Source organism: Oncorhynchus mykiss, chromosome 4 (assembly GCF_057628025.1).
Source record: "Oncorhynchus mykiss isolate SJ-2025 chromosome 4, ASM5762802v1, whole genome shotgun sequence".
NCBI classification, from domain to species: Eukaryota; Metazoa; Chordata; class Actinopteri; order Salmoniformes; family Salmonidae; genus Oncorhynchus; species Oncorhynchus mykiss.
Window position 1 is genome coordinate 27,205,014 of NC_143025.1, and position 14,854 is coordinate 27,219,867.

At 43.4% G+C, this 14,854-nt stretch overlaps 1 protein-coding gene across 2 annotated transcripts in view; it reads right to left on the minus strand.

Moving 5' to 3' along the window:
• Positions 1 to 3,447: 3,447 nt before the first annotated feature.
• The window catches only part of LOC110521606 (importin-13), a 55,166-nt gene continuing 43,759 nt past the window's right edge, over positions 3,448 to 14,854 (minus strand). For both annotated transcript variants that reach the window (XM_036968623.2, XM_036968621.2), the window contains exons 11-23: positions 14,605 to 14,786; positions 14,477 to 14,503; positions 13,312 to 13,446; positions 11,845 to 11,997; positions 11,619 to 11,699; positions 11,307 to 11,444; positions 11,094 to 11,190; positions 9,639 to 9,691; positions 8,271 to 8,337; positions 7,983 to 8,041; positions 6,163 to 6,252; positions 5,846 to 6,027; positions 3,448 to 5,730 (exon numbers count right to left, since the gene is read on the minus strand). In XM_036968623.2, the coding sequence (XP_036824518.1) occupies positions 5,628 to 5,730; positions 5,846 to 6,027; positions 6,163 to 6,252; positions 7,983 to 8,041; positions 8,271 to 8,337; positions 9,639 to 9,691; positions 11,094 to 11,190; positions 11,307 to 11,444; positions 11,619 to 11,699; positions 11,845 to 11,997; positions 13,312 to 13,446; positions 14,477 to 14,503; positions 14,605 to 14,786 (1,367 nt within the window). In that variant the 3' untranslated portion in view covers positions 3,448 to 5,627. The remainder of the gene's footprint in view (positions 5,731 to 5,845; positions 6,028 to 6,162; positions 6,253 to 7,982; positions 8,042 to 8,270; positions 8,338 to 9,638; positions 9,692 to 11,093; positions 11,191 to 11,306; positions 11,445 to 11,618; positions 11,700 to 11,844; positions 11,998 to 13,311; positions 13,447 to 14,476; positions 14,504 to 14,604; positions 14,787 to 14,854) is intronic.

Here is a 14,854-nt window from a genome sequence, read left to right on the forward strand (position 1 = left end):
AGTCTTAACATGTTCTTTCGGATGGTACATTAAACGGGTGTCCTGACTCTCGGTGGTCACTAAAGATCTCATGGCACTTATCGTAAGAATAGGGGTGTTGTTAACCAAGGTATCCTGGCTAAATTCCTAATCTGGCCCTAATACCATCAGGGCCACCTAATCAGCCCCAGCTTCCAATTGGTTCATTCATCCTCCTCTCCCCCCTGTAACTATTTCCCAGGTCGTTGCTGTAAATGAGAATATTTTACCAGGTAAGTTGACTGAGAAAACAAAGGTTAAAAAATAAACAAATAATTGAATGCCAATGTCAAATTGAAAGCATTGTTGAATTCGATTTTCAAAGTGGTGTTAAGTACTTAAGTACAAATATTTAAAGTACTACTTAAGTTGATTTTTTGGGTATCTGTACTTTACTTTACTATTTATATTTTACTTCACTACATTGCTAAAGAAAATAATGTACTTTTTACTCCATACATTTTCCCTGACACCCAAAATTGTCCAATTCACAGACTTGAGGACTTGAGAACAAGAGAACATCCCTACTGCCTCTGATCTGGCAGGCTAACTGAACACAAATGCTTTGTTTGTAAATTATGTCCGAGAGTTGGAGTGTGCCCCTTGCAATCCATCAATGTAAAACAAAAATCAAGAACATTGTGCCGTCTGGTTTCCTTAATATAAGGAATTTGAAATGGTTTATACTTTGACTTTTGATACTTAATATATTTGAGCAATTCCATTTACTTTTGATACTAAAGTATACTCAAGTAGTATTTTACTAGGTGATTTAACACTTTTACTTGAGTTATTTTCTATTAAGCTATCTTTTACTCAAGTATGACAATTGAGTACTTCTTCCACCACTGGATGTTCATAATGTCAAGCTAGGACTGATGGTTTGGTTACCACTGCAAGTATTGTAGTTATCTAGTAAACTTGTTAGCGTCTAAAGTAAATGTTCAATTATAGCCATGGTATAAAAAGGATAATCAACTCGGGGCTCTTTCTCTGGAATATAATGCAACTCCGTGGAAGGTCAGAACACCTTTCAAGTAGCTTGTTATTGTCCATAGAACACCCCCACGTTGATTATCCCTTAACATTGTGAATACTTGTAAAACACTTATAATTCTATAAATGTTGTATTTATTGTTCTAAAAGTTTGTTCCTTGTCCTTGAGTGTCAATTATTGCATCTCCCCATGTTATATTTATTGAAATGTATTTATTTAGTTCTCAATTTGAAAGAACAGTTCATAAATCATTTGTCAATTTGTCAGTAAATTACACAATAACTAATCTTCCAATATAATTGAACAGTACCAGTGATAGACAGCGGACCAATCAAACTCTGTGTTAGTAGTTGCGTGAACATTGGAACGTTAAAGACAGCTCAAGTGATCTCCCGGGCTACGCATGTTGACTAGCACTGCTGCCTGGTGTAGTCATCAACAGTGAGTTAGCTAGACAATACAGCTCCCTCACACTGGAGTCCAACTTCGGCTTGGATGTCTTTTTCACTTCTGAAATGGTAAGAAACATTCATATTACTACCCCGCCCCACACTACATGTTACACTACTGTAGAATAATAGTGAAGACATCAAAACGCTAAAATAACATATGGAACAAATCTAAATATGTTTTAGATTCTTTAAAGCAGCCACCCGTAGCCTTCATGACAGCTTTGCACACTCTTGGCATTCTCTCAACCAACTTCAACTGGAATGCTTTTCCAAAAGTCTTAAGAGTTCCCACATATGCTGAGCACTTGTTGGCAGCTTTTCCTTCACTCTGCGGTCCAACTCATCCCAAACCATCTCAATTGGGTTGAGGTCGGGTGATTGTGAAGGCCAGGTCATCTGATGCAGCACTCCATCGCTCTCCTTCTTGGTCAAATAGCCCTTACACAGCCTGGAGGTGTCTTGGGTCATTGTCCTGTTGAAAAACAAATGATAGTCCCACTCAGCGCAAACCAGATTGGATGGCGTATCAATGCAGAATGCTGTGGTAGCCATGCTGGTTAATTCTGCCTTGAATTTTAAATAAATCACCAACAGTGTCACCAGCAAAGCACCCCCACACCTCCTCATCCATGCTTCACGATGGGAACCACCTATGCCGAGATCATCCGTTCACCTACTCCTCGTCTCACAAAGACACGGCAGTTGGAACCAAACTTTTAAAATTTGGACTCAAAAGACCAAAGGACAGATTTCCACCGGTCGAATGTCCATTGCTCATGGTTCTTGGCCGAAGCAAGTCTCTTCTTCAGATTGGTGTCCTTTAGTAGTGGCTTCTTTGCAGGAATTCGACCATGAAAGAATGATTCACGCAGTCTCCTCTGAAAAGTTGATGTTGAGATGTGTCTGTTAATTGAACTATGTGAAGTATTTATTTGGGCTGCAATCTGAGGTGCAGTTAACTGGAAGGAACTTATCCTCTGCAGCAGAGGTAACTCTGGGTCTTCCTTTCCTGTGGCGGTCCTCTGAGCCAGTTTCATTATAGTTTTTGCGATTGCACTTCAAGAAATGTTCAAAGTTCTTGACATTTTCAGCATTGACTGACCATGTCTTAAAGTAATGATGGAACTGTTGTTTCTCTCTGCTTATTTTAGCAGTTCTTGCCATAATATGGATTCAGTCTTTTACCAAATAGGGCTATATTCTGTATACCATCCTTACCTTGTCACAACACAGCTGATTGGCTCATATGCATTGAGGAAAGAAATTTCACAAATTAACTTTGAACAATGCACAACGGTTAATTGAAATGCATTCCAGGTGACTACCTCATTATGCTGGTGGAGAGAATGCCAAGAGTGTACAAAGCTGTCATCAAGGCAAAGGGTGGCTACCTTGAAGAATCTCAAATATATTTGTATTTGTTTAATGCTTTTTTGGTTACTACATGATTCCATATGTTTAATTTCATAGTTTTGATGTCCAATATTATTCTACAATATAGAAATTAGTAAAATAAAGAACCACCCTGGAATGACTAGGTACATCCAAACTTTTGACTGGTACTAAATCTTAAAATATATAACATTCCACCATGGGCTCCATGGCATTAGAAGTAGCCCAAAAACCCACAACCAATACATTTTCACCTGCAACATTGTTTAAGCAGCCCAAATATTCTGGAAAACAGGACGCTGGCACAGAAGTCTCCATCACACACTGACACTAGGAACACTAGGAAGACTGCGCATGCATTACTTGTACTGTAACCACTGCTGGTATGGGCAAAAAAATGTTTGATAAATTGTGTGCGATTATTCAGTGATGTAAATAAGATGACATAGCTCACAAACCCATCCATTCCAAGGTTTTCTAAATGCCCGAATCAGAACCTTTAATTGTGATCTTGAAATTGTTACTCTTCTTCGCTTTGGAAAATAAGATGACCATGAACATGTTGAATTAATACAGATTGGTGCCCTATAACTGTAACAGATGTTTTATTTAACATGTTTTATTTACATTACATTAAACACAGACCTAACATAGTGGCCAGTAGGAAGTGCCTGAAAGTGTTTAATGGACACATTCGCACACCAGAAGTGCCGTCTTAAGATATATTTAATAAATTAAAACAAAGTACAAAAAAGAAATAATGTACATTTGATCCCCCCCTTCCCTCACCCACTCCTCCTCTCCTCTCTCAGTGACAAACATGTACCCTTAGGCGCTGGATGAAGTCAACACTAGACACTGATCTAAAGTCAGTCTTGCATCTTCAGTCAGTAATGGTTAAGAGGATCCACGATCTGTGTCTAAGGCCAACTTCTATCCAGAGAATTTTCTCACAGTGTCACACTCACAGTATTTCACAATCACCCACCCCTTTACCACAAAAACACACACATGCTACATGTCTGCAGGCACCTAGAGTGACAGAAAGAGGGAATGGACCCAGCTGATGAGGAACCAGGAAATAAGGAACCAGGAAATAAACAAGGGAGCCGGCTGCACCAATCGTTTCATCCGTCTTAAATGGTACCCTATTCTGATCTCCATCTATTCTCAAAGTAGTGCACGTTGGTTTCATTTCAGACACAGTCTCAATTCCATTCACTGAGAGGAGTTCCATTTCATCTGGCGCCCAGTGCAAATATACTTCCTGAATAATCTTTCTGACATCAGTGACTACCCCCCCTCCCTCTGGTTTCAGTCTAGGCAGGCAACCGGTTGGTTGATAAGACACTGGTTGACAGGCACCGGTTAAGAGCAGTATGGTGTGCAGTTTGTTCTACTGGTTTATAGATCATATGGATGCGTTCATCTAGTCGTTGGTTAGGACTGGTCAGTCAATCCAGGCCATGTGGAGGTTAGTGGACTGTTGTATTATTTTGGTCTGTGTGGCAAGCGGAGAACATTGAAGTAGAGTACTCGGGACATGTGCTGTATGTATGGGAGGACTGAAAATGTCAAATGGGAGGGTGGGGTCTGTTTCTAAAGGGGGCGGGGCCATGGGGGGGGGGGGGGGGTTTGGTATGTGAAAGTGATGAAGGTCCCATATAAGTGCACTCAATAAGTGGGGAGGCAGACATCTGCACACCTGCGCAAAAACATGCGCCCATACACACACGCACGGAAATGTCCAGTAATGACTGTTAATACGCACAACATGATTAATAGAGTTGCACGATTACAGTGACTGTAGTCCACAGCTAGGACAACATACCCCTCTCCTACACACCCCCATCGATCCCCTCCCAACATTCATCATCTCTCCTACCTCTGTATCACTCTCTCCTGAACTAAATACATTCTAGATTCATGAGGAAACTACAGTTTTGTGACCGTGTGTGAGTGACTGTGTGTGTGTGTGTTTGTGTGTGTGTGTGTGTGTGTGACTGTGTGTATGGCAAGTGCAGGAGAGCAGAGTCTATAATCTTCTACTTAGTTCAATCTTGGTTCAATCTTCAATCAATCCCCTCATAATTTCCCCATCAAGGCAACTATCAAATACACAAAATAAAAGACTAGTTCACATGACGTTCCACAATAATTTTGGCAAACGTAAGAGCATGGGGGTGCGCGAGTCAGTGTTGTACGATATACATTATGCTGAAAATATGTGTCTATCCACAGAATGCTGTCCTGTCATTGGTCCCTCTCTCTTCCTGTTTAGCAGCAGCAGGACTGGCTGTGTTTCGTTACATTAGGTATTTATATGTGTGTGTGTGTTTATATATATATATATATAATGTTTAGATATATATTTATTTTGGTTCTCTTTCCAAAGATACAAAGGACAACTAGCTAGCTACGTACGGTAGGTACAGTACCACTATCGTCTCAGATGCTAAACAACCAGGAAACAGCAGAGAAACAGCCTTGGAGCCATGGAAGATCGTAACCAAAAGTCAAAGCGAGACAAACAGAGGGCATGCTTGTAATTGAAGTCACAGAAATGGGGGGGGGGGTTTGAGCAACCTTCCTCAGACCGCTGTGTGGTGTGACATAGCTCCATCATTGGCAGACCTTTATGGGGAGCTGTTTTCTGTTCTAGGGGGAGGGTCTTGTTTCTATCGTCCAATGGAAACTCCAGTTTTGAGGGGTTTATGGGTACTGTAGTAATGTGGCGTCCTGCCTGGGGGTCATGGCAAGGTCAGGGGTCAGAGGCAGTATTCAGCAGCATACTCGGTCCCGTGAAGACCTCTGCAGACTAGTGTAAACTCCTTCACTATGTCCTTCATCCTCCGCTTAGTCACTCGCTCTCTAGAGTAGGAAGAAAAGGGAGGAGAGAGAAAGGGAGGAGGGAGCGAGAAAGAGTCAGACAAAGACAGAAAACCAATGTGTGTGTGCATGTCGTGTCTATACGTGCGTGTAGTACCTGAGTATCTGTTGGGTGAAGGTGTCTTTCTGTTCTGTGGTGACCCTAGTAGAGGGGAAGCCTTGTGCCTGCAGCGCCTCTTTCAGCCACACGGTGAGCAAAGGGAAACAGTGCTTATTGAGATTGAACAGCACCTCAGCAAACTGTTCCATCAGACTACGAGATGAACCTCCACCGATTGCCTGGGGGGGCGAGAGAGAGAGAGCGAGAGAGCGAGAAAGAGCAAGGGGGCAAAGACCAGTCAGTAAGGTGATATGTTTCAGTATACAGTAGGACAGGTAAAACACATTAGCGAGGATGTGAGTATGTAGGTTTACCTCTAGTACGGCCTGCAGCAGTAGTTTTCCGTTCTCCTGCACCACTCTGGCCACTGGGGGCACATCTGAGCAGCGGGGCAACAACTCCGTCTATGGCACACACAGGGACTATCAGAACAAACCACAACACTAATATCACATCTCAACAAGATTCACCTCTTCTACCCTAAAATGTGTGTGCGTGTACTAAGGATGTGACGTTTAAACGATCCTTTTTTACGTTTTATAAATCATAGTGCAGTTATCACAAAACTACCATTAACAGGTCCCGGTCATTATCATCATCATAAAGGCAAAAATAAAAATTAAACAAATACCTAACGCAACAATGCTGTAAGTAGGAGATATACCGAACAAAAATATAAAAACAACATGTAAAATGTTGGTCCCATGTTTCATGAGCTGAAATAAAAGATCCCAGAAATATTCCGTACGCACAAAAAGCTTATTTCTCCTGTGTTGGGGACAATAAAAGGCCACTCTAAAATGTGCGGCTTCGTCCCACAATACAATGCCACAGATGTCTCAAGATGAGGGAGCATGCAATTGGCTTGCTGACTGCAGGAATGTCCATTTGGCAGTACGTCCAATCGGCCTCACAAACACAGACCAAGTGAAACCAGGCTAGCACCCCAACATCAGGCTTCTTCACTTGCAGGATCATCTGAGACCAGCCACCTGGACAGCTGATGAAACTGAAGAGTATTTCTGTCGGTAATAAAGCCCTTTTCTGGGGAAGAACTCATTCTGATTGGCTGGCCCTGGCTCCCCCAAGGCTGCACCTTTGCCCAGTCATGTAAAATCCATAAATTAGGGCCTAATGAATTCATTTCAATTGACTTATATGAACTGTAATGCAGTAGAATTGTTGAAATTGTTGCGTTTATATTTTTGTTTCATATATTTGCCACGGATATAAAGCGCGCCACACGCCAACGTTGTTAACAGTTAAAAAAATGGCGTAAACAGCAAAGTCCTGTATGGCAATACTTCGAGAAGTTAAATGAGGAGATAAATGAAATACAAACTTTGCGAGGTGGAATTGAGCTACAGCGGCAGTACAGGTGTAATTCTGAAAGGAGGCACCGTGAGAACCAACCCATCGCTGGGCAGCGGTGCGATAAGGGACGGAGTGAGAAAATCACAGAGCTGATTATAGAAATCATTACAGTTGATATGCAGCCATTGTCAATTGGCTTATCTAGAACCAGACCACGAGATGCCATGTGAAAAAAACCTGACGGCCCTGATGGACGTATATGAACAAGCCGTCTTAAATCACTGCGATGAGCTTTCACATTGATGAAGTACGCACTGACAACTAAGGACATGGAGAGGCACACAACAGAGAACCTAAAATTGCATTAATACCATCCTTGCTGCGTGAGTGGGGGACAGCAGTAAGGTGAGCGCCGTCTGCTGGGTTTCCACTAGTTACCACAGCCACAAAATCAAAATGGGATATATTGTAAAAATGTATGAAAACAAAAATTATCTTTTGGTCTTGATTTAAGGTTAACAGTGTGGTTAAGGTTTAGGTTGGGTTTAAAAATCACATTTTAAGAAGATAAATTGTAGAAATAGGCAGGCTTTATGACTTTGTGGCTGTGGTAACTAGTGACGACAGGTAGGTTGGTAGCCAGGTTTCTCGTAGATTGAACTGCAATGCCCCCCTAGCGGTCAAACGCAGTACCATATCAGGATTCTAATTTCAGGTCATTTTATGAAAAAATAAATATATATTTAAACGCTAAAGAAAATAGCATTTTAAACGTTAAGAATATTTGTACATTTTTCACATCCCTAGTGTGTACACTCACAAAAAACAAGCAGGTAGACTTGACTGTTGGAGCCTCAGGGAATTTCAGTGACAATAGTCCTACAGAGGGGAGAGAGAGGGGAGGGTATTAGAAACATCCAAATACACATTTCTATTTCAACACTAACACTTTTGCTCTTCAGATGTTTCCAGCACAATCTCTGTGGATCTCAGAGGCACGACAATTGACAAAGTGTGTGTGTGTGTGTGTGCGCGTGTGTTAAGAGAAACGCGGCAACACATACAATGAGCAGTGTGTGTGTGCGGGAGCAAAGCAACACACACTTACCACAATGGAACATAGCTTTCACGTCAAGACTCTCAGACAAGAAGAGATCTGGCTTCCGTTTGAGGGCCTACAGTAGGAGGCAGACAGAGGCATGACACAGGGCAGGAGTCTATTCCCCTACTCCAGGGGTACACCCCAACTACTACCTCCCACCCCGGAAAATACTTGAACCCCCCACTCTCCTAGCCTCGTAGACAGAACTGTGTCTGCATTAGAAAACTCCTTTGTCATTGTCATGTCCAAAATTCTGGGACATAGATATGACAACAAAAGCCAAATACTGATTGTCCCCCTTCTCCCTGAAGTGCGATCTCGTTCACTCCCCTTTGGGGATTTAACAGTATTGGATTGGTATAGAAAGTGTTTCTTACACCAATCCCAATGCTTTTAAATTCTTGAGAAGGAGTGAATGAGAACTGGGCTAAAGGAGTCATCTCAAGCAGATAAACAGTGGAGGCTACCAGGCTAGACTAACTGACTCCCTCTCTCTATGATAAACTATCACTCATACAGTACACAACTTTGCTCCAATGAAAACTCAGCAAGCAAACTAGAGGAAATCAAACAGAAATGATTTAAAACTTAAGTCAAACTAAAGGCAATGATGGTTCTGTAGCTGCTGTTTGTATCAATTTCATTCTGATACACCATTTTTTCTCCCTTTTTTGGCCTGGTTGGATTGAATATGCAACATAAGTAAGGTACATGAACGGATAAATACAACTGATACTGTAATGAACTCATTCAGGATGGAGGAAAAGTGAGGGAGCGAGGGAAGAGGAGAGGAGAGATGGAGATCAGCTCTATCCAAAGATAGAAATTAAAGGAAGAATGTAGAAGGAAGACAAAACCAAACAAAAAACAGAGGGCACCCAATTCGCCTGGATTGATTAATTAATGGAATATTAATTAATTGTGGCTTTGATTGGCTATGCGTTGGAATGACATCAGAAAAGGGGCGTGGCTAGGGGATTCTAACCATTGAGGTCACAGGGAACTACATCCCAGGGTCATGTTCAGAAGACAACCGAACATGAACATGTTTATTATTGGACACATTCTGGTAGTCCCTCCTCATTACAAAGCATTTTGTCATGTTTTGTGCCTACTGGACAAGACCTTGGTGAACGCTGACCCTTACTCCCTCATCAGAATGGTTAGAGCCCTGAGTATTGAAGGAGACAGAGTCCATCCTTCAATACCACCACCTACTGTCTATTCTCTGCCATGCCATTATGATGGGTCGCCCTCAGACCCTTTAACAAAGAACAAAGAGAAAGAGAGAGCTTGAGAGAGTGTGTGTGAGCGAGAAAGAGAGAGAACGAGAGAGAAACCCAAAGTGAATGAAATAAGAAACCAAAAACACACCTGAGCTTGGAGTTGCATAAATGAATCAACAATATCAGGATGATCCCTGGGTCCTAAAATATAATAAAGATGAAACTTAACAAATCATAAAGAATAAAGAGAATAATAATAATATACAAACAGCAACTCAACCGATTCAACAGTCATGTGGAAAGAAAAGAGAACAGAAAAGATCTCATTGAAATAATTGTCACACGTGAGTAAAGAACAAACAAAGGGGGAGCGAGAGGGAGGAGGGGCATGTGAAGCTTTGGAAGAGTCTTGGGAAAAACAGTGAGCGGTTGAACGAACAGAAAACAGGCAGAGAAAGAGGAGACATGGGTCCCATTTGGAGATAAAAAACGAAAGAATAACGAGAGAAAAATAAACCTAAAAATAACAAAAACGTGGTTTTGGAGTGGGGAACCCAGGAGGCAACTGTTACTGTAATGCTTCAGAGAAAAGGGACGTGAAGTCCCAAATCAATCCCTCGCCCCTTGGACTAGCCACCCAAAGCCCTAGGCATCTCCTAGACCCTAGGGGCTTGCTAATAGCTCCACCGTGTAATACGATAGGCAAGATAAAAAATTTTCTGTGTGGCTTACAACCACCTAGGGGATAGTACCACTGACCATTAACCACCCCCCAAAAAGATGAACACTTACGAGGCAACCCTTCCCTGTTCCTAGACTTCAAACAAAACCCCATCCCTCAACTCCCCATACACACCCCCACCTTACAGGCTTATTCAGTGGGGCGCAACCCAGATAGAAATGCAACGAATAGAGCCCACACAATTCCCTGTTCTGTAAAAGACTCTTCTACACAATACATTTCTACATGAACGTTGTTCTGCAACCACATTCTCTTGTGTTTTGTAACATTGCACCATATTGTATAAGATACTGGCCACAGAGCAACATTGAAGGACACCTGCTCAGAAAGAAAGTAACACAAAAAAAAGGAGAGGCAGCCATTATCAATCAAACACAGACAAAGCAGAAGAAGAGGGAGAAGGGTATGAGAGGAGAACTGAAAGGGGAGAAGAGAGGCAGACAGTATTCAGGTAAGACCCACTGGATATTATCAGCTTCAAAAACAAAACGTTCTTGTGTAATTCTTCATAACAGCACAGGAGGACGGAGGATGCATTTCAATAGTCTAACGTGGCTTCCTCTCCTTATCTCCTCCCCTTCATCCGCCCTCATATAAAAACACAGGGCAGGTGAAAGAAATATGAGAAGACAAGGACTTTAGACTATTGAGATTGCAGCCATCCTGGTTTCCCCTTGTGTTATGCAGGTATTAGTTGACACACACAAAAAGCATTTCTCATGGAAGCCATGTTCATTCTCCATGTTCCTTGTTTTCCTGTGAAAGCAGGAGTGTGTGCAGGTTTGTCTGTCAATCAAAATCACCCAAAACAAAAACAGGCAGAGATTACCCCCCCTCCCCCTCCCCTGCAGGACCCCCTACCTTGCTGGAAGATGGAGAGTGTTACTGAGGTGACCAGCTCAAATAGAGCCTTGATGGGAGGGAAGTGGTCCGTCTCTCTGGCAAATATATGGACCATCTGTCAAACACAACCACAGACGGTTTCACATCGGTGCGCCTCTGAATGTATGCATGTGAGTGTGTATGGTGTATGCGAGTGTTCTCAAGAGTGTGTGTGTGTGTGTGTGTGTGTACCTGTCGTGTGAGGTCCAGTGCTGAGGCCTGTGGTATGGTACTGTACATCTGTCCTAGCATCTCACTGAGCTGAGACACCATGGGGGCAAAGTCATGGAGGAGAGTCTTCACTGACTTCTCAAAGATAGCACACACGGCCTGGGAGGACGGCGGGAGAGAGATGGGAGGGCAGGGAGCAGGGAGTGAAATGAGAGTAATTTCAGCTGGTTCAGGCTAGATTCTTTTAATGTTTCATGAACGTGCAGATCATTTATTGAAACTGTTGAGTCAACGCATCACTTTTTTTGTTGTGTGTGTGTGTTCATGTCTCACCTCCACCACCTGAGAGTCGTTGAGCCACTTGCTGAGGACCGTCTGAATGAGAGCAAAGACCTGCTGTAGGACCACCACCACCTAGAACACACAGGTTAGTTTGACAACACTAGCTAAATGAGGAACAAATTATGAAAACTGGATGAACGTTCCCGTTAAAAGAGGTTGCGTCAGGTTGAGTTCCAATGATGATAATAATGATGATGAAGATGAAGGTGCATCTCACCGGGTTAGGCCCTGGTGGGGGTGGGGCAGTTTTGACAGGGGGAGCAGTGCTCTCTCCTGATTCGTCCTCCTGTTTGCTAATGTCCAGCGTAGTGAAGAGATTGGACAGCAGACCTAGAATGTGGATTATCGCTAGTTTATTGGACGGGTTGGGCTGGAGAGGGAAAGAGGGACCGAGAGAGTAAGTCAATAGCTTTACGAAGAAAGGCTGAAACAAGAGTTGCCATTACTCATTTTCTATCTGTTGGTTTTTGTGAACGAGTTAACGAGTGAAGCAAAAAGACAGTGAAAGACAATGAAGGGAGGGATGGAGTGAAAAGGACAGAAGAAGGGAAAGAGGGATCAGTGAAAGACAGGAGTTTGGGTGCGTCAGTCAGTTGATGGCTTCATTTTTCTGCAGATTTCACACACACACACACACTCTCTCTCTCTCTCTCTCTCTCTCTCTCTCTCTCTCTCTCTCTCTCTCTCTCTCTAGGGTGACAACACTAATTAAAGCTTCATTAGCAACCATTTAATCACCGCTCTGTATCCATGACAACGGAGCTGTGGAGTACAAGGGAGGAGTCATGTGGCTGGGCTGACGACCCTTCTCTTAACGAGCAACGGGTCATGTTGCAACTGAACACACGCTCATTTGAGATGGGTATGTTCAACTTGGATTTATGCCTTAATCAATGGGTGAACATTTTAGTGAAGAGCACAGTATTTAAGTCAGAATACCACCCTAAATGCATAAAAACAGACATTGCTTGTAGCTAATTACATAGTGGAGGTGCAGTTTCATCTCTTGCCTTAGGGTGCCAGTGTTTGTTAGGCTGCACAGACAACCCGATTCCATAGTCTGATGTTATGGCTGATGTTATACATCAGACAGAGCGTGCGAGACGTAGAGAGAAGGAGAAAGTGAGCACAAGAGAGAAAAAGAGATGAAACTCTTCATTTGAACTGACATCTGTTCACCCAGACACTCAGGTCTCTGCTGACTCCAGAACAGTAGATCAGGGGAGAAAGACTAATTCAACACTGATAATGTCACATCCCTATTTGTAGTTAATGTCAGCTTCTTTTTTTTTGAGAAAATGTCAAATCCTTATTTTTAGCTCCGATAAAGCTTGGATTCATTAGACCTGACATTTAATAAAGAACGTGGTGTGTGTGTGTTATAGCCCTGTGATTCAGTAACCAATGGTGTAGTGATGAAGCCAATCTGGTCCCACAGAGAAATGTTCAACTGCAGTGGAGTCACACAGATACAACGCCTGTTCATATGGACACAGTCCAACAGTGAGAGGGGGAAGAAACAAAAGAAAGAAAGAAGAGTGTGTGTGTCTGTGCGCGCAAGCGTGTGTGTTAGTGTGTGGCGCATCCATGCAGACACACAGTCTGTTCATATGGCCGCAGTCCAACAGAGGAAAATATGTCACTGTAATAACACTGTTACCACAGTGTGTGTGTGTGTGTGTACCGTCTCATCAGCTAGTTTCTCAAGTTGTTGGATGTAGGGAGTGATGAGAGAGTGCAGGTTCCTCAGTATCTCCTCCACATGCAGAGCAGACAGCAGGAAGCCCAAGGCCTGCATCAGCCACATACACTGACTGGTCTGGAGAGAGAGAGAGGAAGGGAAGAGGAGGGAGGGGAGCAGGAAGAGAGAGCGAGGGGATCAGGAAGAGGGAGGGGAGCAGGAAGAAGAGCGAGAGGAAGAGGAGAGAACATTGTTACACATTTCCAGGACTTTTGAAAGGTTGACTCCTTGTGCTGACAAGCATTCCGCTACACTCGCTACATCTGCTAACCATGTGTACGTGACCAATAAAATGTGATTTGATAAGTGGTCTTTTGCTAGCTACCATCCAGTCTTTTTTAAAAATGTTATTATTATAATATTTTTTTTAATCCCGTTTTCTCCCCAATTTCGTGGTATCCAATTGTTGTAGTAGCTACTATCTTGTCTCATCGCTACAACTCCCGTACGGGCTCGGGAGAGACGAAGGTTGAAAGTCATGCGTCCTCCGATACACAACCCAACCAGCCGCACTGCTTCTTAACACAGCGCGCATCCAACCCGGAAGCCAGCCGCACCAATGTGTCGGAGGAAACACCGTGCACCTGGCAACCTTGGTTAGCGTGCACTGCGCCCGGCCCGCCACAGGAGTCGCTGGTGCGCGATGAGACATCCCTACCGACCAAGCCCTCCCTAACCCGGACGACGCTAGGCCAATTGTGCGTCGCCCCACGGACCTCCCGGTCGCGGCCGGTTACGACAGAGCCTGGGCGCAAACCCAGGGACTCTGATGGCACAGCTGGCGCTGCAGTACAGCGCCCTTAACCACTGCGCCACCCGGGAGGCCTTTCATCCAGTCTTGTCACCAGCTCTTACCTTGCTTTCGTGACTGAATGGACTGACTGATTCTATGGTCTGATGTACTCCCTGTGGTTCATTTGAATGTATTGAATATGCTCATTGTTGCATGTACCAAATGCACAGGCAACAAAGTTTTTGGAAGTTTGACTCTGTCTCTGAATTTCACTATAAATTATTCTCCAGGATGTTGTAAACAGTAGAGTGGGTCCAGTGAGTCGGGACATTGGGGTTATGGCTTGCATCATCTCCAGACAGGACTGGGACTGACCTTGTGAATCTGTTTGCTCAGCACCTCCTGTGAAGAGAGAGGATAGCAGAAGCAGAAGAATAAAATATACATGTAATAATTTTATTCAGAAAACACTAATTTAGACATAAAACATATATGGTACGTACACGTGATACAGCCACTATATTGGAGGCATAGGGTGGCAGGTCGTATTTGCACTCTCGGCAGATCTTCTTGAGTGTGGAGACTGAGGAGATGGAGAGGTCTGGGTTCCCCAAGGCCTGGAGTACCAGAGGTAAAACACTACTCAACATCACCGGGTGGTCCGCCAACCACTCTGCTAGAGCTCCTACAGGGAGGAGGGAGAAGAAGAACACAGTGGATGAAAAGACTGAACACTTTATGCTACAGGAGACA